General features: G+C 37.6%; 1 protein-coding gene across 9 annotated transcripts in view; it reads left to right on the top strand.

The window, feature by feature from the left end:
- LOC101850655 (casein kinase I) overlaps positions 1-19,788 on the top strand; it is a 32,207-nt gene extending 12,419 nt beyond the window's left edge. For 2 of the 9 annotated variants that reach the window (XM_013083623.2, XM_005100354.2), the window contains 10 exons: positions 387-535; positions 1,555-1,789; positions 3,864-4,034; positions 4,577-4,725; positions 5,505-5,585; positions 8,220-8,318; positions 8,979-9,002; positions 10,588-10,691; positions 13,530-13,584; positions 16,753-19,788. In XM_013083623.2, coding sequence (XP_012939077.1) covers positions 387-535; positions 1,555-1,789; positions 3,864-4,034; positions 4,577-4,725; positions 5,505-5,585; positions 8,220-8,318; positions 8,979-9,002; positions 10,588-10,691; positions 13,530-13,578 — 1,061 coding nt within the window. In that variant the 3' untranslated portion in view covers positions 13,579-13,584; positions 16,753-19,788. The remainder of the gene's footprint in view (positions 1-386; positions 536-1,554; positions 1,790-3,863; positions 4,035-4,576; positions 4,726-5,504; positions 5,586-8,219; positions 8,319-8,978; positions 9,003-10,587; positions 10,692-13,529; positions 13,585-16,752) is intronic. The other 7 variants (XM_005100352.3, XM_005100353.2, XM_005100361.3 and 4 more) reach the window with 5 other exon arrangements.
- Positions 19,789-25,241: the final 5,453 nt, after the last annotated feature.

Below are 25,241 nucleotides of genomic sequence, written 5' to 3'. Positions count from 1 at the left end.
TTGATGATTGAGTAATGCCTTTTTCAACCATACTGTTGTTATGCTGTAGCTGGCCTCTTAAACATCTTTGTGGGGAAATGTACTTTTATTCCAGTTGTGTTGCTTTTAATTATGGTCACTCACTGTTATGTCTTCAAATAGAAATTGTAAGTCTTAAGACATGGATGCTGTCTGTATCATCTTTAAAAAAGTGCTTTCAACTGTTCTGTCTTGTCTGTTTTTACTTGTCTCCCATACAGGATTGTTAGGAAGATGAAACATAATTACTTGTTTTCCTTTTACATCTCACTTTATTCTTAATTTTAAGAATGAATTAAAGAACAGGTTTTTTTATTTGTCAAAACAAACCCTGAAAGTACTCTTTCATTTTTCTTTTCCCTTTGCAGAGGGTGTTCCAAACGTGTATTATTTTGGTCCCGTGGGCAAATACAATGCCTTGGTGCTGGAGCTATTGGGTCCTAGCCTGGAGGATTTGTTTGATCTCTGTGATAGAAAGTTCACACTTAAAACTGTGCTCATGATTGCCATACAATTGGTAAGTATCTCTCTCTCTCTCTCTCTCTCTCTTTTATAGGAGACTCAAGAAACACTGTTATGCATCCAAATTTTAATGTGAATTTTTTTTATGCCTAATGTTTCACTGCTCTCACAAAACCATAAACTACTTGCAGTTTCTAGTCTAGCTCTCAGTTTTGTATTGCTGCCTACAATGTCCACTGAGTACAGCCATAGTGTTTGTACTACACATCACAATTTCCGATAGTGCAGGAGGTCTGGACAGGAAGTACTCTGTAATTATCTGGTTTCTCATGACTGGCATTTCTTGTAATTAGTTATCATTAAGTCCTACTGTGTAATGGCCCCCGGTCATTAGTATAATCAGTTCACTAAGACGTACGGTGTAGTCTTACGTTAACCCATTTGTTCCTCTTGCGAAGACGTTGGTCATTTACATTGTTCAAAGGCTTCAGAAATTCTTTGTGAAATCAGGATATGTTTTTCTTCCATGTTTGTTGTATTTAGAGAGCAGTAAACATAATGAATTGACAATAACTCTGTCCCAAAAAGGACTCAACGATTGTAAAACATTTGCCATTGTCGTGCTACTTTAGGCAGGTTAACCTTGTTTCCACAATGGCAAAATAACTATTGGGCGTGTTCTTGGGGGGGTTGTTGTTTGTTTGGAGACTGTTGACCCCACGTTGGAGCTCTAGGTTTGAATGACATTTGGTTGTGTAAGCGACAAACAGCTGGAAAGGTTTATGATGTCTTGTGTGACAAAAATGTCACTTCTTTTTGTCCCAAATAGTCTTCTCCCCCCCAATATAAACATCCGTACATTTAAGTTAATTGAACTTAACAAAGACCATTCTCATCAACTTTTGAGTTACTCATTTAAAGAGATCTTTGGATTAAATTGTTCTTCTACTGTACCACCGTATTGATTGCTCTGAATATATCCGTTAGGGAAAAAAATCTGAGAATGCATTAATATACTTTGATATGCTTCTGTCCGGTTTGTGATTATCATTGGTATTTTCTTTTCTTTCACAGATAACTCGTATGGAGTATGTTCACTCAAAGCACTTGATTTATCGAGATGTGAAGCCAGAAAATTTCTTGATAGGCAGACAGTCCTCGAAAAAGCAGCATATCATCCACATCATAGACTTTGGGCTAGCGAAAGAGTACATCGATCCGGAGACCCACAAGCATATTCCTTACAGGGAGCACAAAAGTCTCACAGGCACAGCGCGGTATATGAGCATAAACACACACTTGGGCAAAGGTAAGATTTGTATGCTTCTTTCCTTTCCTTTCCTTTTCTTCTTCGTCTTTTTTTTTTTCTTTTCTCTTTTTAAAAATAAGTTATGAGCGACGTTTTACAGGTTTGTTTCTTGAATATTTTTTGTTGTTGTTCTTTTGCTGTCCAGGGGCTAATTTTATGAATAACCTTTTGTGGACGTTCCACAGTTCTATGGTGTTATTTCAGGTCTAAGAGAGAATGGTTGGTGTTTGAAATGAGAGTTAAGATGCTTTTCAAAGATATTGAAATACACTCTCCTGTGGAGAAATAGTTGATGACATAATCATTCATTGTTTGTAAATAATTCTTCACGGCTGTTCAAGGCCATAGTACTTAAGTTCTACCGGCACCCCGCAGCGCCCAGCCGCTCAGCTTAACTCAAACCAGCCATTACCAACAGGTCAAGAGGTCAGGGGAGGGGGGGGTACCTGACTGACAGATTGGCAGTGAATATGTTATTGTGGCGATTTTAGGCTTCGTTTAACCTGCGACTGAGCCCAAAGTACAACACCAACAGTGCATCAAACCGTATTCTTTGAATAAGCATCATCTAACATATTTCTTTAGAGCAATCATGCAACTAATTAAGATAAAGAAATATGAGATGACGAAGAAAGAAAAGTGGATACAAGTTTAAACATTGATAGAGGATCATGATTTATTTCTTTGAATTTGAACGTGAGAATTAACTGCGGACGATGTTGACAATTTTAAGATACTGGGTCAGAATTTGAGTAAAGTTTCAAACTCACTCTGCTTCATCTTTGAGTCTTTCCCTAAAGCAAAGATATTGAGTCTTGCGTGGAGATTCGCAGCTTTTCGCAATCTGGCCTCGGTTTCCCAAGTCCAGCTGTCGTGTGTGACAACTCTTGATTAAAACGTATAAATCTAGGATCGTGGGTATCACCTGTCAGGGTGTCAGCAGTTACAACCGTACTGTATACCTATCCCCACTAGATTTGTAAAAAGATTTGAAACCGTTGGTCAGTTTACGAAGTTATTCACGTTTAAATTCAAATAACACTGAAAATGGAATCCGATTCGGTAGAAACACATCTAGAAGAATGTTTATGTCTTTATTTTTTTTTTCTTTCTAATTAATTAAAAATCACAGGAAAAGACAACAAAGTTGAAACTTGCACAATTTGTACAGTACACTTATCCCAACTGGATTTGTTAAAAGATTTGAAATCGTTGGTCAGTTTTCGAAGTTATTCAAGTTTAAATTCAAATAACACTGAAAATGAAATCCGATTCGGTAGAAACACGTCTATGTCAATTTTTACCAAATTAAATTCATAAAAAATCACGGAAAAACGACACGAAGTTGAAACTTGCATAATTTTTACTGTATACCAATCTCAACTAATATTTGTAAAAAGAATTGAAACCGTTGGTCAGTTTACGAAGTTATTTACGTTTAAATTCAAATAACACTGATAATTGAATCTAATTCGGTAGAATCCCGTCTAGGAGAACGTCGTCCAATAAAATCGAGATAGTGAACGGAGATCGATCCAAGTTATATCATCTTGCAGGGGGAAAGCTGAGCTTTAAAATAGGGGGTCACATGGTGGTAGAGCATCTTTAGATCTGGAGATATTCGGGGTGGGAAAGACACCATAACATGGGGGAAATGCATTACGCGGGGGGGGGGGGGGGGCAGGGGCACGTCGCTGGCGTCACAGTAGTGATGGCTGATTTAATTACCAATATGTGGGTGGCACCGACTGCGGGCATGGAACAACTAAAGGTTTCCAGGTGGATTCAACAGCCGTGTCTTGTGTTATCTCACCCTTCTAACCTCTTTCCATTCTTACTTTGAATTTTTAATCCTCACCTGTTTTTGCAAAGTGTGGCCAGAAGAATGCTATATAATGGATATGTTTTATCATAAAATAGTATTGGCTGAATGACAGGTAAAAGTTATTTGAAGTAAATATTGAGGTTGGAATTCAGTCAATTTTAGGTATTTTTGTGACCCATTTTTCATTTTGTCTTCTTGGGATTAGGTTAGACATTCAAAATTTTAAATTTTTCAATATTTTACTTTCAGAACAAAGTCGACGAGATGACTTGGAGGCCCTGGGTCACATGTTCATGTACTTCTTGAGGGGAAGTCTTCCATGGCAGGGCCTGAAGGCTGACACACTCAAGGAACGCTATCAAAAGATTGGTGACACAAAGCGAGCAACTCCTGTGGATGTGTTGTGTGAAAATTTCCCAGGTTTGTGTACAATTTTGATTTTTGACTGTTATATCGTTCTTTGTGGCTGGCGCACTTTGTGTTTTCTTGGTCTCTGTTGAGAAAGGAGCGGGCTGTTTCATTTTGTTGAGAGATAGTCATGCAGTTCTGATTCTTCTAGAGGGAGGTCCGGATGTTTTGATTCCACTTTCTCAACCAAAATAATACACTCAACCAAAATAATACAGGAGCCCAAATTATAAGTTGTGTGTAATAGTTTTAAGTAAGGGGTTTTAGGTAATCAAGAGGTTCCCATGAGCACCAGTGGATATGTGCTTGCAACTTACTGACGGCAGTTTATTATTAAACTGCTTGTATCTGGTGGCTTTTACGGTGTCATGGTGACAAAATTCAAACATTTTAATGATTTGCTCTGTTCGATACTGACCATCTTATCTGCGCTGTTGGTTTAAACTGTTCACTTGTTTTTATTTCTGTTAACAGCATTTCTTTTTTTTTCTTCCCCCAACCCCCCCTTCCATCTGCTGTTGGCTTTGACCCATGTTACTTTTTTTTTTCCTCAGAGGGCTTTGCCACATACTTACGTTACGTTCGAAAGCTGGACTTTTTTGAAACTCCTGACTACGACTATCTTCGAAGACTTTTTACAGATCTCATGGAAAAAATGACATATGAATGTGACTGGCAGTTTGATTGGGTTGGCAGACAGATGGTGAGTGTTTCTGTTGTTTGTTAATAACTTTTTCTTTTGCTTCTTGTTTACTCAGATCAGATATGTTTATGTTATTTTTATTACAACGCTGTGTTTTGCTTGGGACACGGGAAGTGTTATCTTAAAGAGTATTCAAAAACAAAAAACTGGATTTATTACTCCAAACTTTGTTACTTGTACATCAGCTGTTTTAGTTTAAGGAACAGTTTCATAGAATTTGGTTTTTATGAAATTCTCTTTGCAGGGAGAGAGACAAAAATGACTGCTATGACCTGAAATAACCTTAGATCTAATATGTATATAAATTGCAGATAAATATGGATACAGTGAAATTGCAGGATTTCTGTGTTGTATCCAAATCACAATTTTAAAGATCAGTTGATTGACCAGTCCTAAAAGCACTAAAAAGTTAAAGCTCATCTGATTCTATTTTTTTTTCTCCTAGTTAGTCTGGTCGTTTTCTGACAAATAAGTTACCCTAAATGTTCTTTAACTTCCATACTGGTACCTGGAACAGTTCACTGATGGGCCATGAATCATTGTCTGTTATGGGCCTTTGCTTTTAGGCGTTGATTATTTTTCTCTTAGCTTCATATGATGGCTCACTGAAAGTGCTTAATTTATAGAAAGAAGCCTTGGAGTCTGAAGGTTGACAACTCTTGCTTTAGATTTCTTCACTTTTTCGAGAATAAGTAAGATTGAACTGATGTGATTTTTTTTTTTGGGAAACTATATTTTGGACTGGATGATAGCAATATTGTTTTAAAATTCTTCATCAGTCAACTCCAAGTGTTCCAGACCACAGTGTTTCTCCACCACGGGATGGGAATCAAGGTCGGGAGAGGCACCCTGCTGCAAAGGTAATTCTATTGATTTCACAGACTTTGAAGTATATTTGTGGTTAATCTCTACGGGTTTTTAGACTTCTGTTCCTGCAAAGTTCAGTTACTCAAATGCACAATGTCGCTACTTTGAGGTTTGGTTGTAGAGCCTTTTCCGTTTCTCTTTTACTAAGACAAAGTAAAAAAGTGAGTTGTGATCTAAGGCCCCCCCAAAAAAATCACTTATCTGTTCCTCTTGTGGTCTGAGAGTGGAATGTTCACTGATCTGTTGGAAGTGGTCGTTGACTAATATTTTAAGTACATTGTGCATTTTAGTAGCTGTTTTGTTGGTCTTTAATCAATTTCTTTTAAAAATTTCTCTTGGCTTGTGGTCATGATTAGGCTAACTGCAATCCTGTATTCTTAAATTGAGTGCCATCAATTTCAGCCCCGAGACTAATAATCAGCTGCACCACAGGTTAAATGTTTGATTTCGAGACTCTCTGTGATGCAAAACATAATAAATTGTAACACAAGTTTACTGGCTTGTACAACTCAATTCTTTTATAATTTGTAAGCTGTGCTAATGTTACAGTTAATAAGTAACAATTTATCGTTAACGATCAAACACGAAACTTAAAATTTGTGTCAGAAATGTATCATACTCTCTCATGTCTGTTGGTTTCCCTAGATTTAAAGAAAAAAGCATGTAAATGACGAAACTTTGCAATTTATTTCTCTGGCTGTGGTGCAGCTTTCAATGTATCTCAAAGGGCAGTTTTTACACAGTTTGCTGTAATTTAACACATTTTTCTTTCCATATACACTTTGCCAATGCTTTGTTTTTAAGTCTGTCCAATAACTCTTGTTCATTAATTAAAGTCCCCATGTAAAAGGTTCTGGATTGTAGTTTGTCTTTTTCCTTGGATTTTTATATTTACTCTCTTTTGTGACGTAAAAAGTACTAATATGCCTTGAAAGTAAGAAATATGGGATTCCTTTGTTCATTATTTGAATGCCAAGTGATTCTCAAAGTATTTTCCTTTGTGCAAGCAACACTGTCGCCAAAAGCTATGTAAAAGTTGGAGGTATCTTAAAGTTGCTTCAGCAAATCAAAAACTGAAGTGATATGTAGTGTAATGCAGTTTCAGAGATTGCATCAGAAAATGTTCATGCATGGGAAATTACTTTTCTTCTTAAGGGAAAGGAAATTTGACTATGAATGTTAAATGGTCTGTGTACTAGTGATGCATCTTTGGATACTTTCCTGTGCATGTAGCATGTTCTCAGATCTGTGAGGACTTTAACATGCAACAATTCACACAGGCACTTCCCTGTCCGATATCCCAGGGCTGTTTCAAAGTATTGAAGGGTTTGGGTCAGAGGTTGGGTTTTCATTTTGATCTGCAGTTTTTTTGTTTTTTCCCCCATGAAGCTTAATTCTTTCCGAAGCATTTTCCATCCCTGCTCCCCTTTGTCCCTTGATAAAGAGTTCCCCTTAAAAGTTATTGCTGAAAGAACGTCTTTGCTGGTTTGACACGTTCACGTTGCATATTTACCTTCCTGTTCCTGCACTTTCCTGAATGACATAGACCCCATAATACCCTTTTAAAATATAGTTTTCTTCTGTCCATTGGTGAAAATACACGCTTGTCTGTTCCCTTGCACTCTAGGTTTTTGTACAAGGAAAATGAAACTACCTTCATTTCAGAGGAGCAAATGATTATTCACTGTCTTTTTAAAGCATAAACCAGTGTTTTTATTTTTCAAAATACGAATACATTTTCCCTCATTTTACATTTATACCCAAGATTGTTTTATGATTGAAAGTTTGTCAGTAATTCCTATGTCAGAAATTTTCTTCTTATTTTGTATTTCCTTTACTTGGTGCAGACTCAGATGATTCATGCCAGCCTCCAAAATTGTTGTTCTTTTTTTTTTTTTACATGAAATGTTTTTCTTAAACAGACAAAAAGATTTTGATTTACCGTTTGTTTGATTGTTAAAATGTTTCTTTGTCAGGTTTTCACGACAAATAAGTTACTTTTGGCTTCCATTTTCTATTTTCTAATTTGATAATATTTTTTGGGAGGGAGATTTTTTTTGAAGATTTTTGTCTGCCTTTTGTTTCTTTATGATATTGTTTCAAGCTACAGGTTCAATCGTCAGTTCATGTAGATTTACAGTTATTGATTAGGGGGTTGCATCTTTTTTGTTTTACAGACAAAATTTCTTCTAGTTCAAGTGTTAAATTGTTGTTGTTCTTTAAATTAATGTTCACACGTTTTTATATTCTCCCTTTGTTTTGGAATCGAAACTGGACCTTTTTGGCTTCCTATTCTTTTTTTTTTTCCCCCTCCTCATGGTTACTGATAGGGATGGGATGGGTGGTGTCCTTATTGTTGGTATTCAGAATTCTATTTTCACAATGGGGTCTAAGCAGTGATCTCAAGACTTGGTAGAAAAATGGTTGAAACGACTACAAAAGTGAGAGTCTTCGTTGTACTCTTTGTGAAGATGAAATATGCTAAGTGCACACCGCGTCCAGTTTTAACCTAATGGTCCGGCTGCTACTAATGTCCTGGTGGCTTTTGGTCAAGACTCCGAGGCTGGATTGTTATGAAATGCTCAGGCCCTACTTGAGCTAGCTAACCATCCTGCTTTGCCTTTCAGGCAAGTTCAAATCAAAGGGGCCACCATGCATGGGGCGAACAGCCAAGACACTATTTGGGAGACAACGTGGCCTTGACTAGGCATGGGGGTTCAGTTCAGGTAGGCTTGAGTCTTCTCAACCTCGGTGCAAACAAAATTGCAGGGGTTGTTGATGATGTATTTGTTTTCTTGGCTTCCCGTGGCAGTCTGGAGCTTTTCTTATTCAGGATGAATCCTTCCCACAACATTTGTCTTCTTACTCACTTGTAACTGCCTTGGTAGCCACAGCATGCTGGTAGTGTTGTTATAGTGATGTTTTCTTATTTTTTTTTAAATATTTTTTTTTACTTATAACTTTTGTGTATGTTTTCATGGTCTGGAAGTGTCTTCCATAATGTTTCCTCTTTCATATTTCTTTAATTTTGTTGTGATAATAATTCCTATTTTGTTCTTTGATATTTCCTAATTGTTTTTTAATTTGTTTTTCCTTCACTTTGAAGCTTTAGTTGACTCCGTTCTTTTGGAAAGAGTTATTTAATGGATTGGTGTTTATAATGAATAATTCCTTGATGCTTGAAATGACTGCATGAAGTTTTAGGAATATCAAAATTTGTAATTTTGTGTACTCTTTAAAAGTGCAGAATCTATTCTTGATATGGAAAGTTATAATGAATTTTCTAGTACTTAAATATTGATCAAGTAGGAAATAGTTTGTTCCAATTTCTTATATATAGCATGTTTAGCTTATGCTTTCCTTTCTTCCTCTATGTGCATGTCTAGGTTCAGAGGAACACCCGTGGGAATGTAAGAGAGCCCGTTGAGTTCACAATACAATTTCTGCTTGTTTAGTATTGCTCATGACATGGTTGATTTTGTTATGACTCTTCCGTGCTTGTGTACCTTATATGCTTACAACATAGAAGTGATCGTTTCCCTTTCACTAAAAAGAGATTTTTCTCTCTCTCTCTCTCTCTCTCTCCTTTTCGTGTTTGATAAGCCATATCAAAGATGACGTTCAACTTTGGACTAAATATTGTGTTGACAAATAAGAAGTCGCGACTGGTTTCTTTTTGAAAGATCAACTTAAGTAAAACTGGTAAATACAAGTGCAAAAGAGAGAGTATGCATGATAACCCATCTGAATTTTGTTTCTTTTTTACTGTTTCCGTTTCTTTTTCGGTGGAAGTTTTTGATTCATTTTTTAAGCTTATTTTGCCTCTTTAAGTTGCATGAGTATAATTTGTTATAAATTAATTGAAGTTTTGATGCTTAAGAAAATATGTAAACAAGTAAACTTTGTGAAGCTTTAAAATACAATTAATATAGATCTAGCATTCAGTCTTTAAGAACATACACTGCACCGTGTTAACAAGGGTTGCTTTTTCTCAGGTTGAGATGTATAAGGAGCATTTGTAGTTTTTAATAAAAAATTTTAAGCGAATAATTTCAAATGAACCTGTCTTTCCATTGCCCACTAATTCTGACAATAACAAAATTTTATCATAAGTTATATTGATATTGTGTAGTGACCATTTCAGACGCATGCTAGAAATTTACGTCCACTGTACCTTTGTTTATCTGTGCACATTATTAAAATGGTAGTGAAAGAAGGGGAGAAACTGACAATCAGTATAAATTTCAGGTCTTAGCTTTTCAAACTGCTTTCTCTACAGTAAGTCAGTCAAGGCATGCTTTTCAAGATAATGCAAAGTTCTCTTATTTGTAATTGTTTGAAATGTGGAAATGAATGTTCGCAATAACAATTTCACAGGAGTGACAAATGTAATTTTTGCATTTTAAATGGCAATTTTAAGAAAGACTTTTTTTGTTCCCCTTTTTTTTTTTTACTTGCATGTTGCTATGAATTAACTGTGCACCTACCCCCTCCCACTCCCCCTTGCAAGACTTACTGCTACCCTTTGGTTTCTTTTGAGAGTTTGTTAACTTTCCGTTGCACACACAGTTCTTTACTTTAGACAAACTTGCATTGTCATTGTATAAACTTTTTTTTGTAAAATTCTCTTGCTGAAACAAGTATTCTGTGGCTTATTGTTCATATGCTCATAAGGTAGCTATAAACTGTAATCAGCCATTTACCATAATATGCATGGAGAATTGGTGGTACAGATTTCACCATCTGTTGAAAAATTAGATCCTTTAATGGTGTTGTTTAGTATGTACAATAACTGAAGTACAGCATGTGAAGCTGTTGTTAGTGGCTTAAAACTTCTAATAATTCTCTGATGCCAAGTTCTAGTGCGTACTTCTTGTTCTGTTTTTAATTTCTGGTGTATGTGATTAAAGTTAACTTCTCTATTGTAGTAGGATATATTTCTGCTGTCATGGTTGCATATTTTTATTTTGTTTTCTCTTTGCTTTTTTTTTCCAGGTGATCAGTTCTGTAAATGGTGAGCTTGCTCCGGAAGACCCAGGTGGACAGTCAAACACGCCTATCACAGCTCAGCCAGAAGTGGAGATCAATGATGAAACTAAGTCAGTATACTCTCTGAAGTTTCGAAATAGCTCTCTTTCTCCACCTCTCTGTCTCTCTCTCTCTTCCCCCCACTTCCTCTCTCTCTCTCTCTCTCTCTCTCTCTCTCCTCTCTCCTCTCTCACACAGACACACCAGTGGTGACTCGGATTTTTTCTTATGCTTGAAAAGGTAACAGGTTACTTGATATCCTTCCTTTTTTTAGATTGTGATGCTTGGGTGCTGTGATTTCTCATGGTTTAGTTTGTTTGCATACTTATGCCCCTTTTCCAAAAGTTATTACTTCACAGTCCTGAGAGAATTGGTTTGGAGACTTTCGTTGGCCCCCGTTTGACATGTTTTTTCCCCCTGGCCTTTGAAAACTGGTCTTGTTTCAGGTTTTGCTTTTTTGAACTGCATAAGATGTCAGACAAATTTTTGCAACAATTGTTTTTATAGGTCTACAGATATGAAGTCACTTCTACAGTATGACCACCCTGATGCGAAAAGTGCACACTGATACTGAAATTTCTTTTAGAACAAATTAGCAATATGTTTTTAAAAAATGAAGTGACATCGGTTAATTGTGATGGTTGTTTTGGAGGCATACTTTTTATTTTTAAGTGTGAAGGCTTTTGTGCTTGGAAAAATGTTTATGGGTTTGTCAGTGAAAAGTCAAATGGTTGGTAAAGTATGTACAGAGATTTTTTCAACTGAATAAAACAACATCAACTTTTTCTTTCTCTCGTGACATTTATTTTTTGGAACTTCAATCTAAGGGGAGACACTACTGAGACAAAAAAAATCGTTTATGTACAGCTGCGACAGTTTATAATTATTTCCTGGCAAAAAAGGTTGGTTAACTATGAAATGATATTCTGATGGACTTTTTCTGCCCTTCAATTCTCTGTGGTTCCGACATCAATCAGGTTACTCTCTAATCTTGGGCACAGTATCATTGGAAATTGCTGCGAGTATAAGTAATGGCATAGAATAGCTTATAACAAGAGGAGAGGTTCTAATAAGTAACATTTTGGCAGGTGCATAAGTGAAGGAAATCAAGCCAAGAAAAATCCTGTTCCATTTTTAAAAAATAATTGTTGTTCTACGGACAAATCTCTCTGTTACGAGCAGCACCTCAACCTTTACAAACAAGTAGACAAATCTCTCTGTTACGAGCAGCACCTCAACCCTTACAAACAAGTATGCAAAGTTCAGAAAATTGAAGATCCTATGCCTGTGCAGACGTATTTTAACCCCATTTCTTCTCATTTTGTGGGTTCAGGTTCTAGTTCTATGTGGTCAGGGTGTATTTTTCCATGTAGTAATGGGGAAGAAAAAAAAAAGATAAAATGTGCCACGACGCGGTGGAATCAGGCGCTCGTCAATTTTTGGGCATATGGAGTTATTGGTATCATCTGAAAGCTGATTTATTTGCCTTGCTTCTAAGGAAATATATCCTGAATAGGACTCACGATATTTGCGATTGAAGGAAGTGAGGGCACCTAGCTTCAGTGGTGAAATTAGCGAGAAAATGGACACCAAAGTTTGGTAACTCCTTGACAACAACAAAAATGACATACTTTTGGGGGTCTTTAACCCTTAAAACCCTATACGGCTGGTAACCGCTGACGCCATATTTTCCTATACCACTGGTAACCGCTGGTCGACTTTATCGTTTAATTCCCAGTGCTAGAAACAGGGGATGTAACTCCAGATGACTCTGTCGCGAGCAGAAAGTACCAATAATGTCATGAGAGCAGTTCTACACCGAAAGTTTGGAAATTTTGCGAGTTTTTAAGAAAAATTAGTCACTTTTCGCTGCTTGGCCCTCCAGGCCGCAAAATTTTTGAAATTTTTGATCCAAACCAGACCCCAATAATGATCTCCCAGTCGGATATATCGATAAATATGACCATTGAAGACGATTGCAATGTTCCGCATAACATCGATGATGATTTTGACGATAGTGGAATTGGCAGGAGATCACCACTAAAGCTACCAGAGGCTAGATCTACGGCTGGGTCTAATGATACTTTGACTGAAATCGGGGATCACACACAAGACTTAACTCATAGAGTTGGTCCTAAAAACCAGTGTTTTAACCTTTTCCCCTTTTGTTCAGACTGTGCATTCATATATAAATAACATTTTCAAACTTCAGTAAAATCTAACAATTAAAAACACAGTAAACAAAATAATGAACCAACCTAATTTTTTCTAGTATCTCAATTTTAATTCAGGATTCTAGGGAGGTATGAAAAAAAAATAATTCAGGGTTTTAAGGGTTAATCAATGTGTTTCAGTAAAATTCACATGGATATGTTTTTATTTGAACATAAAAGAGGATGAACCAAAAAAGATAAATTCCAAAAAAGTTCCCAGCTGACTTAATTACTGTTTCTCCGATTTCTGTATTTTGACGAGCGCCTGATTTCGCAGCGCTGCCTCACAAATGGATATTTTAGCATGAACTCTACCCCTCGAGTGTGAATTGAAAGTGGCGTCTCCCCTTAAGTTAGCCTATGGCACCATTTCCTGTGTTGTGTTGTATATAAGTTTGAATCTTTTTCTTCTAGTCTGATGTGAGTCATTTGGATAATATTTGAGATAAATTTTTTTATCCATGAGCTTGGGAAGCTGCGTAACTTTTGGTCCTCATTAAGAGTAATGTTAAGACTTGACACTATATTTCGTCAGTGCTGTTTGCTTATCACTTTTCTTTGTGTGTGTTGTAGCAATTATGTGGATTCAGTTCTTTGATTTCTGATCTGAATAAGCTGACAGTTTTTGCTTCTGGCAGCTCAAATGGCTTAATTGATAGGTTTGGTTTCTGGACGTCCACTTCTGTCTTCTTGCAGGTGCTGTTTCTTCCGCCGACGCAAGAAGAAGAAGGGGCGCCGCAGTTAAAACATGGTCTGTGTCGTGTGAAGTGCTTTTGTATCAGACTGAGGAATTTTTTGTAAAGCTATGTAGTATGCTTTAGTGAATGTGTATATTGATATATTGAGACATTTCTGAGAAAAGTCTGAAATGTTCTTTTGTTCTACAAAAAAAACAACCCAAAATCTAGAATGTTCTGTAAGAAAGTTTTGTGTTGCTGAGAGCTTATAGGTTAGTAGATATTTTTTATAGCACCCTTTGCATGTGTGTTTAGGTGGGAAGGGCCTGATCAGTTAAAATATTGTCCCATGATAAGGTGTCAATGCAGGCCAAAATGTATACTAACACTTTTACTGTCAGTTGTAGATCGCCTTAATGGGAGGAGCTACCCTCGAGGTCCATTTTCTTCTATATTTGTTGCCCAAGATCAAATCTAAGTACACGTATAAGTTACGCAGAGAAAAATCTTTTAAAACGTACTTCTATTTTTGCATAGCTACAACGGTTGCTATGGAAACTGCCGCCATCTTGAAAAGAAGAAATAAATGTCAAATCCTTAAGGCTTTCTTATTTACTGACCAAATTTGGTGAGAGTATACCTGAACCATTCCCTATCAATGTACCAGAGGAGAGTTTTGAATTAGTGTAAAAGAAAAAAAATAATGAGAATTTTCCAATGTATATAGAGCTTTTAAAAATTTTGTTTGCATGATCGTTTGCTGAGGGAAAAGTATTATTTTTTGTGTGTAAATATCTGTGTGGTACATTGAAGGATTGCAGCCTTGCCGTCTATTTTCCTGAAAGTTTCATGTCAAAAAGATAAAAACTAAGCAACTGCAAAAAATTCACCTCATTTTGACAGACCCTCATGTTTTCAGAGGCAATTGTTTCCTTGCTATTTTTAGACAGAAAACTGGTTGATCTTCAAGAATCAGCAAACATCTCAATTTGCATAGTTTGACCCAAAATTGGCCACACTGAGGGTCGCTCCTTCCGTTAAACTGTTAGTTAAAAGAACTTTGTTGTTATTTCAAATTTCTAACTTTTCTTATTCATTTGAGGGGGGGGGGGGTATTGAAAATGTTGTAGTCATCTCCTTGTTTTTGTCATGGTCAAGCTAGTGAACAAATACATCATGCATCTCTGTTTCACTGTAGAGTACTGTGAAGGAAATGGAACAATATTACAGAAATATTTTGTGTACTTCATCAATAAGATGAGAAATGTGCTCAATGTTTAAATTTGTTTTGTTCTTTTTTTTCCATGTAGTTCTTTTGCATTTCTTTTTAATTACCAAACACTTACTGATGCAGCAAACAGCACCTTGATCGCTTTTGATTCTGTAGAGGTTTTCTACTTTTAAAAAGAAATAAAGATCAAGATACCCATGTTTCCAAATCTTGGTGAAATTGGGGGGTACGACTTACTACTTTACCCAGCTTACTAATTTAGTATGACTTAAATATTGCTTTCTGTATCATTGCCTCTATTTGAGATATGGAAAGCACCAGTTGTGGTGTCTTCATTATTGCTCGTGGACGATGTTTGTAGGCAGTGGGGTTTCTTTTGTATAAAGGGAAGGAACAGAGGTTGTCCTTCAAGAATCCCTATTTGAAAAATAAAAGCAGAATGTCTTTATTAATGTCAGTTTCCTTATAGACTGCATAGACTGCTTTTTTTGGTAGGGACTGACCGACTTGGATGTACCTGAACAAAATTTCAACCATATATCAATGTACCGGCCTTCATGCACCAGCTTGTTTTGATACTTAGAAATGTTATCCTAAATGACTCAAGTCTACTCTGCCAGCCTTCCTCTTTGTTTATCGTCCCCTTTTTTCTCCCTCAACTTGTTATTCCATCTCTTGAACTGACCTATCAGTCCACTGTGGGATGTAGACTTTTGCCCATGTTTTCTATTCATCTTTGTTTCTGTTTGTTTTGTCCCTGCCTGTCTATCTCTCAGCACAGTGTCATCTCTCCAATTTCTTAAAGCATTACCTTGATTATTTTTTCCCCCCATTTTCTATTCTTTCTCATAATGCATTTCTTTTTACATGTTAATTTATGTTGTTTCAATATGACTGACCCGTTTCCAGCTTTGTCTTGTTATTTATCTCTCAAAGTTTGTAGTTTTTGGGAAGGCCCTTTTCTGGATATTGATAAAAGATATATTTTTTTCTTTTAATATAAGAACTAAAGTGTCCGTTCATGTAATCAGAGTTTATCAGTGTGTGCCATATTTGTACTTTGACAATTGGTTTGAAGTAGCAGTGCCTTTTTCGAAATTCTCTTCCCATTAGCACACGAAGACACAAATGTATTTATAAATCACTGGAGTTTCCTGGCAAATGATTGGCAGTGGGTCCATTGATGATAACCTCCCTTTCTCCTGATTTTTTTTTTTCTTTGGGCAGTTGCGACACAAATAGGTCATGTAATGATATATGTTTGAACGGAAAGAAAAAGCTAACCACAATGGTGCCTGCCTGTCAGCCACCAATTTTTGGGTGTAGAATTTGTACTCTTGCTGTACTTAAAGTAGTGCTAATACTAAACCCAGCTTTAGTTTCAATATTTTGCACATCTGGGCATTTATGTGGCGTCAGTGGCCTAGTGGTTAGGCTCTCGGACTCGCAACCGTAAGGTCATGGGTTCGAATCCCGTCAAGGGCCCGACGTTGTATCCTTGGGAAAGGCACTTTACACGAATTTTCCTCACTTCACCCAGGTGGGAGTGGGTACCCGGCTATAGACAGCGAAAGATCTTGTCAGTTTGTTAGTGTTTCAGCTGCTTGCACTGTATGCTTCCCGGGAAGCTGAGAATGTTTCGGAGTGTTCTATGGTCTGCTGGGGTAATAATATAGTGTAAAGCGCATAGAGCCTGCTGTTGAACGGGGATATGCGCTATACAAATGCTATCTATTATTATTATTATTATTATTTACATGTTTTTTATATTCATCTTTTTCTGTATATACTTTCCATCGTGAAGAAATCAATAAGAGTGGGATGGAGTTTTCAAGGGCCAAACTTTTCCCCCTCAAAATAGAAAACAGTCTTGGGTTTTTTGGTTTTTCTCTTTTGGTGAAATTTGTTAACAAGGTTTTGGTCTTGGGTAATCTTGATGAATAGAGATTCTCAGGTAGAAGTGTACATTTCAAAGACCCAAGTTTTAATTGATTTTGTTTCTCGTATACAGATGCTGTGGATGTTTTCGATGGAAGAATACGCGAGCACGGGGCAAGTCAAAGAGGCAGAAATGACGGAACGCTTCGGGCCAGAAGAGGGATGCCAAACCATTACACCCCCCCGAGTTGTCATGTGATAGCATTTCTGTTGATGTTTCTCCCATTCACCACCACCAACAACAACAACAACAACATTCATCGGACTACGGTGGCAGCACAAGGCCTCACCTGCCCATTTTGGCTCCTGCTGCTAGAGATCATGTTCTACAAGGACATATCAATCAAACTTTCTTGTGAGGTTTTAAAAAAAAAATTCCATTCGGTTTAGAAACTTTCAGGAATGTGAAAAATGTGCTTTCTCTCTCGGACTAAAAGTCTCATGACGGTGCAGTTGCCTTTTAGGATAATGTTGTTGACATCTGGAAAAGAAGAGGTCTACTTAGTCTGACTGAGAGAGAACTGTTTCCTCTTTTCTGTATTATTTCCAAGAATGGCAAACTGTATGCTTTCGTTATCTCGCAGGACTTTGGTGTATTCTGTCCTGCGGGTTTTTGTACTTACAGTTGCTACAGTGTGCAAAGAGAAGGTATGGATAACTTAACAAGAAAGCTATCTTAGGGCAAGTCATCTATCAGGGAAATAGTCCTTTGGTAATGTCTGCTCACATGGTGTTAACGTTATGAAGATTTTCTATGCTGAAAAGATTTCTCTTTGTTTGCATTCTCGTAACATTTCAAAGAAGCATGACTGTTTCATCCCTCTTTGCAAAATTCTTGCTGTCATACAGGTTTTTTTTTTCCTCTTTGTATTGCTTGAATTAAAATTATTGGTGTGTACTGCATTTAGAGCAATTTCTGACAAATAGCTGACAGCCTGTCCCCTAAATAATCAAGAAGGTCAATCTACCTTTAGTTAGGCTTCAATTATCCCTCCTGTTCTGGCCTAGTAAACAGATTGTTTACATTCTGCATGTTTTTGTACACATGGTTGCAATGATTATTTATCTTTCCTTGTTGTTTCCACATTGGCTTCTTCTACTCTCTGTAAATACGAAAACAAAGCACTAGGGTGTAGCTTAGGTAAATTACTTGTGTAATGTTTTGGTTTTTTTTTCCCCAGATTGTTTCGTTCATATTTTGTGCATTTTAGAGACCTGCTCTGGCTTCGCATTCTCTGTACTGACTTCGGGAAATGGGGCGATATCTACTTTTGTCAAGTGTCTTTGCATGAATGATGCTTCCTTTTTTCATGCAACATTGTGTGTTGGATGTTACACATGGGAATGTCAGATTTTAATTTTTAGAGTTGTTCATATGTACATGTTGTGACTTTGAAGTGTGTGCAAGCAAGTGAAAATGGTATTTGGCAATATGTAACAAACAGACAGTGGATTTAACTGTTGTTTTGTTGGTCTTTTGTCATCACAGGCTAATTAACATGAGAAAGCTTGAATTATTTGACCCCCTTCAGATGTGGATTTTTCTGTACAAATGGAGTAATGTTCATGTCCCTTTGCCTATTTGATAAATTGACTTGTACATACATGAATGGCATTGTCTTGAGCTATTATGTGATTTAGTTACTATGATATACAGGGTGCAATTCATCACCTCAGCGAGTATGGCTCTATCATCTTGGCGTAAATATTCTGCACAGATTCAAAGTATCTGGAACACGTTTTGTCGAGAGTGATGCTTAGTGGAGACAGCGATTCCATTGAAATGTGAATGGGACAGAATATTGATATTGTCTGTTTCAGCAGCTTTGACACGCACATTTGTTACCAGTGTATCTGAGAATGTTTATGCTTTGCCCTTCCTCCATCAAAGGCTTTATTTTTTTGTTCCCTCCCTCTTGAAATATTCCTGTTTCAAAAAAAGTATTAGTTTCTGCTCGAGAGTTGAATGTCTAGTGAAAATTATTTATACATTAAAAGTTCCTGTAATGTGAAGCCTTTGAAAGGATATGAGCAAAGTGTTGCGTTTCATTTAGAAACTGTAGTTGAACTTTGATCAGATATTTTGATTTTTGTTTACGTCTCATCTAAGATCATCCAGCAAATTGTGTACATAACACTGAAATGTTGATTGTGGTTGGCACAACATATGTGACTTTTATAGAGGAAAGTTTTAAGCACTTGTTCTGTTTTTTATGAAATGGTGATTGTGACTAGTAGATACGACACATGCAGTTTGCATTTTATTTCCATAGAACTTATTAACAATAACACCTTTTCTCCTTTTTAATATTTGTCATTACACAATATTTTTTTGATCCAATGACGAGACTTTTTACTCCCATTTCCTTACATTAAGAAAGAGAATTTCATCTAACCAATCACTAGATGTGCACAATTATTCCATTTTATTTCAAAGACACATCAAACTACTACTGTAGTTCTATGGAAAGAGGAGGGGGGATGGGGGGATGATTGAGATGTGTTTTCATATATTCTTGTTATTCCAGGTTCGTTTGCATGCATGTGTCATTCCTTATCGATGATTGTGCCCCATATGTGATGATTTGCACACTAGTTGATGAATGCTCCCCTAACTTCCACATGCATTATTTTGAACTTCTTGTTTCAAGCTCAAGACATTGGCTTTTCACTGTACCTGTAACCACTCATATGTGTCGCTCATGAAAGGGGTCATGTAGCATGTAGCCACATTTTTGTTTGTCTTTGTGTTTATTTTTGTTTATTTTTATTTGTTTTTTATTTGTTTTTTTTGTTTTTAGTTCTGACGATTTTTTCCCCCTCACCTTCAAGCATTTTTTGACCATCTTGATGATGCTGTTGTTTGTTTTTATTTGATGTTGCTATCAGAAGGAGGGGTTTGTTAATAACGTAAGTCTTGTGTCTCTGTAGCTTTCGTTTTCCCCTCCTCTACCCCCCCTCCTCTGCCTCGGGTACTACTGCTACCCTTCTTTTTTTGTCATATGGGGTGATTTGTAAGAGTGTATGCCAGTTGTATGAATTCACATGTCATTGAAAGGCAGTGACATCTGTAAATGACCAAATTAAAACAAAAACTGTTGCTTCTTTACATCTTTATAGTTGTTTATTTTTGTTTTTTTTTGTCTTGTTTTGAGGATATATTTTTTTTAAAATCATGATGAGTACTTGTTCTTGCTGTATGCCATTTTTTAAGCGTGTCCCTATGTGTTTGGTGTCTTTGTCTTTGACACCCTGTCTGTGAGTAGTTGACAAGTTAGTATTCTCGTGGGTTGGGTATGCTCCATCTATTTCATTTCCAATTATCTCAGCCTGCTTCCTGGCAAAATATGGCCGTTGTAAGTCATAATTTTTTTCTTCTTTTAAATCGTTTACATACACACACATACATGTGCACTGGCACACACATACATACCCCCACACACATGCATGCGTGCTCACACACATACACACACACACACCTCCCTGAGTGGCGTTGCACAGAGCCTGGGGGGAACTGCTGCTTTTTTTTTTCCCTCATCCTTACTATCGTCCTTTTTCCCCTGCTTCTTTTGCATGTTTGTCACTCTCTTGTGAACTGCTATTTCCGGGGTGTCTTGATAGTCGAAGTAGACTTTGTGCTGTTGAAGCTAGAGAGGTGAGCAGAGTAAGCCTGATTCCTCATTTGGACTTCTGTTGACATCCACCCCTTGGCGCTCATATGACTGTATGCAGTTGCGAGCGCCGTAAAACCTTACTAAAACTAAATACCTAGAGCAGCATTTCACTGTTCAGTCACCATATGCACAACACTGCCATGGTACTGGTAGGCATTTCTATGAGATTTAGGTAGGATGTCGAATTAGATATGACTGAAAAAGAGGTTTTACGTGAAAGAAGAGTCATTCTTCTTTCTTTGACACTTCTACCCTGCCTGCCAATGTCAGTGTTAACCTGAACTATGTGGGATATACAACAATCCAGAAGACGGACGCAGGTACTCGATAAAGAAAACCTTTTCTGCACGAGGAATTGAACCCATATCTTCTGCATGTGACCAAGACTAAGAGCTGAACATTATGCCCTAGATACTGGTGGTATAGTCATCTCTTTGACAAGTGTGTCAGGTGATGGTTAGTGAGTGCATGCGGATGGATTGATCCACACAGGAACTGCTTCAGCTGTCTTTATGTCTTCGTCCTGATTGGGTTGTTTTTGCTTTTGTTTTTTGGGGTTCAAGCTTGTACTCAAACAAGGTAGCACCAGTGATAAGACAACTGAACCAGTGGTGTAATTTAAAAGCGTATTTGAGTCAACAAAAATAGACAAATCAAATAAAGAGCAACACATTGACTTGAAGGGGATTCGTTGGTGTTGGAGAACGTGATTCAATATAACCAACGAAAGTCGGTAGCAGACGGTCTGAATGCTTTAAACATGACTGGTGACTCAAGAGTCTAGGGTTCGGCCTCTATTGTCTGTTCTAAAAACAAAAGGAAATGTATCGCTGACAAATGAAATACAGCTTGGCATGGATAACTCACGCCAGGGAGTGACAAATATGTTTGACACGTCCATAATTTGGGTTAACTCAAGCAGTACCAAAAAAAAGAGAGACTCGTGTACAATGTATACATGATTTATGATATCACTAAAGAATGTCAAGGACCAATGAAAGTAACGGTAGAATTACCATATCAGGGGTTGCGGTCTAGATCTATGTAGTATGTGCGCCTTTCGCACCCACCAACCTAGCAGAGACAACTGCCATACGAAGGTTGAATCTAAATCGTGTCTCTGGTGCTCGGAAGAGTATAATTTATAAGCGAAATGTCCTGTGCCTTCTTGCTTTATAGTATCTTCGGCAAGAACATAGTATATTCTTTGAGTTTTCTATTCCTTCCCAAAATGAAATTTTAGGTCGTTCTCACCCAAAGGAGTGTTTCATAACATTAGAAGTCATTCATGTGCTTGTGTTTATGTGTGTCCATGTTGTGATTTGTTTTAGACGCAAGTGAGTGCAGCATCAGACGCTTCAAACTAGAGAGACTTTTTAAGACGCGACATTGTCATGATGATTTATACGTGTAGCCCACGGAAACCATGAAACAGCACCAGCCGCAGTGCTGTATGAATGAAGGGAAAGAATGAGATCGTGTATTATAGACCAGCTTACTTTTATAAAACAATCCGACACTGACCGCATGAGAGGAGCAAACGATTGCACAAATTAAAAACCACCTAGTAATTTCCCCGCTCGGCAACGCTCAAGTGTTCGCCAACCCCTCTCGCTTCTCCCCTAGCCCGCGCAGAGTATGGTAAAGGCATAGAGTTACCCCCTTTTAAACTAGAGTCCGTACGAGGTTATGTGACACGGACACATTTGAGTTTGTTGGCGGCCATTTTTAATGTGGTTAAAAAGTTTGTTTACATGTGAGTGGGCGTGTCTCTGCTCTTAGTCTTACGTGTTTTATTTGATTCTAAGGGCGATAACATAAAGAACGCCGTCCCCAGTCCAGTCGGGTTACGTCACACAAACCGCTGAACCCGAGTTGGCGACGGCGAGACGGCACTGGGAGTTCGCGACCTCGGTGCTTTCTTGTCGTACCTCCATTTTTAATAACAGTGAAAACAGTTCATAACAAAATGTGAATTAAAGAAGAAGTCTCATTTTCACTGTTAAAAAATGGAAATACGACAAGAAAGCACTGCGGTGGTGAGTTGACAGCGAGACGCCCTTCCCAGTTTTTCGGCGTAATAAGAATGTAGTTTGGATTCCGATAAAGCCGACAACTCCGATCCGAGTTTAAAGCCGCCTGCAGTCGGCCAGCTCTATGTGGGGCAAGTTGGAAATCATAAGGGAATTTTTATACCTATCGGCGCTTACTGAGTCAGTCTCCGAAATCGGCGTTCTCTATGTTTTCGCCCTAACGTTATGTTTTGATTCAAAGCTATTCTCTTAAAGGTGCAAGCATGTGAAACCTCTTGTCCCTTTCTGGATTAACGTCTTACTGGTTCTGTCAGGCAGCTCAGTGATGTCTGTTTTCTTTTATTACATCATCTATTTTTAGTGCATAATATGTCTTATAGACACAAATAGTCACTCCGGGTTCCTTTTTTAAAACATAAAGAGCCATCAGTAAGGTTCTGGGCCATGTGAAGTTACGGTTGACTAGCAGCTAGATCTTTTTCACAATGGGCAGGAAATTTCTTTATCAAACTGAAACAATGTACTTTTTATTGTTTTGTTTTATTGAATGTTGTCCAAAAACACCTTAGTACAGGTTTTTGTTTCAGTTATCACTACACTGATTAGAAAAACAATTGACTAGGCTACAAAACAACATTTATGTTCACTTTTTTATCTTTAGTGAGTCCAGAGTTGTCACAGTTGTTTTATAATGTCCAAAATTAGATTTACTTAAAACAGCAAAAGAAGGAGCTTTAGTTTAAGTGCTGTATATGATCTACTTTAGTTCTTAAAATCAATATAAACCAAAGTTTAATACCGACACTATAATTTAGTATACTTTTTTAGAAAGTGAACATATGAATGAAAAATACAGTTTCCTGTTCAAATGTCACAAGGGAAAGTTTAACTCGATTTAAAAAATACTAGTACATGTATTCATCATTTGTTTGACTGAATTTGCTTTATCAAGAGCTTCATTGCATTCCTACTCCTAAAAGCTGAAAAACTCTGGATTTTTTCCTATGGCTCATCCTGATTTAATTTAATGCCAAACTCATATATCTGAGGGAGGCCGGGGGGGGGGGGGGGCGTGTTGGTGTTGGGATTCGGGAGGAGAGAGAGGATGGGGTGGTTAAGGGAGGTTCCCATGACACCCACATCTTTTCATACTTCTTTTTAAAAATTCTATAGGCCCTATACACTTTGATTCGGTCAATAAGAAATAAACCACCTCGTAGATAAAGTGCTGATGAAGAAATAAAGGTTGTTGTTTTTTTTCTTCTTTTTTTAAAGCCCATATCTCTATCTCTATCCATTTAATAATACATTTATTTGTAGATCTAGTTGTAGAAAGAACGCCGTATTATTGCAATTTAGTATTTTAGATATAGTTCGCCACGGCGCCCATGTAAAAAAAAATCAACAAGAACCAAGCCTCGCCTGTCGCGTATGAGAGAGAGAGAAAACATGCCTAGCCCATTGCTTTAGCATGAACTCCTTCACACAACTTGCCACAATACTATAGTGTACATCTATGGGTAAAGGTGACAATCCATATGTGCGGGACGGCAGCGGCACGGCAGCGGGACGATAAAAATCGCTCCAACAGAAAATCAATGTCTGAATTCATATGTGCGGGACGGCAGCGGTACGGAACGATAAAAATCGCACTCTGGAGCGATTCTGCCGCTGCCGCAGACAAAAATATGAATGTGGCGGAATAGGGTTGACTGTGAAGAATCTCTGTGTGATGCAGTTAATTCATTTGGCACGGATAACTTGCTGAAACCATTGTACCCCTATGTCGTCGTTCATCCACCCATTTTCTTGATATGCCCAAATGGTGCCTTCTGGGCTGTCCTGAATGGCAAAGGAATGGATGGACCTGTTCGTTATGCTAGTGACAAAAGATCAAGATGATAATTGCAACTTTACAATACTGGCGAAGTTACCCGTCGGCATTGGCGAATTTACCCGACAATTGGTAACCTTAGTAAAATGTATTTATTTAATTAAATTGATTGAAATAACAATTAAATACCTCTACATAGAGATAATAAATCAGTTAAATTAATGGAATCAATGCAAGAACATAGAAAATATGGATGATAATTAAGTCAATAAGAATGACAATATTAATAAGAATAATAAGATGATAAGTTAATAAGAATTAAATGCAAAGATGTGTAGGCTCTATGAAGAAGATTCATAGAAAGAGGCGCACATTTCGTCCCGCTGCCGTACATATGGATATAATGTGACTTGCGGTACCGCACATACCGTCCCGCTGCCGTGCCGCTGCCGCTGCCGCTGCCGTCCCGCACATATGGATTGTCACCTTAACGCAGCCAAGGAAAAAAAATGTATTGCCTGGAGCTCAGGCTAGGTTCTCAGTAATCTCAGGGCGGATTTCTAATAATATTCTATTTGTAGACGAGTTCTTGGGCCTGCGAATTCGAATCGTTTTGTACTTGCTCTATACGGAACACTTGCTTGATATCTCTAAAGTTCTACATCTGCCATTCACCAACAGGCTCGTAATAGGCCTACAGACGTTTGAGATGCCATGTTATCTCAACAGAAAAACCCAGTGAAGAGGCGCAGGATCTTATCTACATACACGATACGAATGAAGTACATGTACACGATTGTAAGGGAGAGAGGTCATGCTTATTCGGTGACTGCATGTGTTTTTATATTGAAAAATAACCTTATTAAACGAAGGGACTCGGGGGAATGGAACAGAAAGCATAGGCACAACAAACCCAAATCACAGGCACATAGAGATGGACGTCGAAAGAAAGACCTCTCTCTCTCTCTCTCTCTCTCTCTCTCTCTCTCTCTCTCTCTCTCTCTCTCTCTCTCTCTCTCTC

Source organism: Aplysia californica, unplaced genomic scaffold (genome assembly GCF_000002075.1).
Source record: "Aplysia californica isolate F4 #8 unplaced genomic scaffold, AplCal3.0 scaffold00245, whole genome shotgun sequence".
NCBI lineage: Eukaryota > Metazoa > Mollusca > Gastropoda > Aplysiida > Aplysiidae > Aplysia > Aplysia californica.
This window is presented reverse-complemented; position numbering and strand designations above follow the sequence as displayed.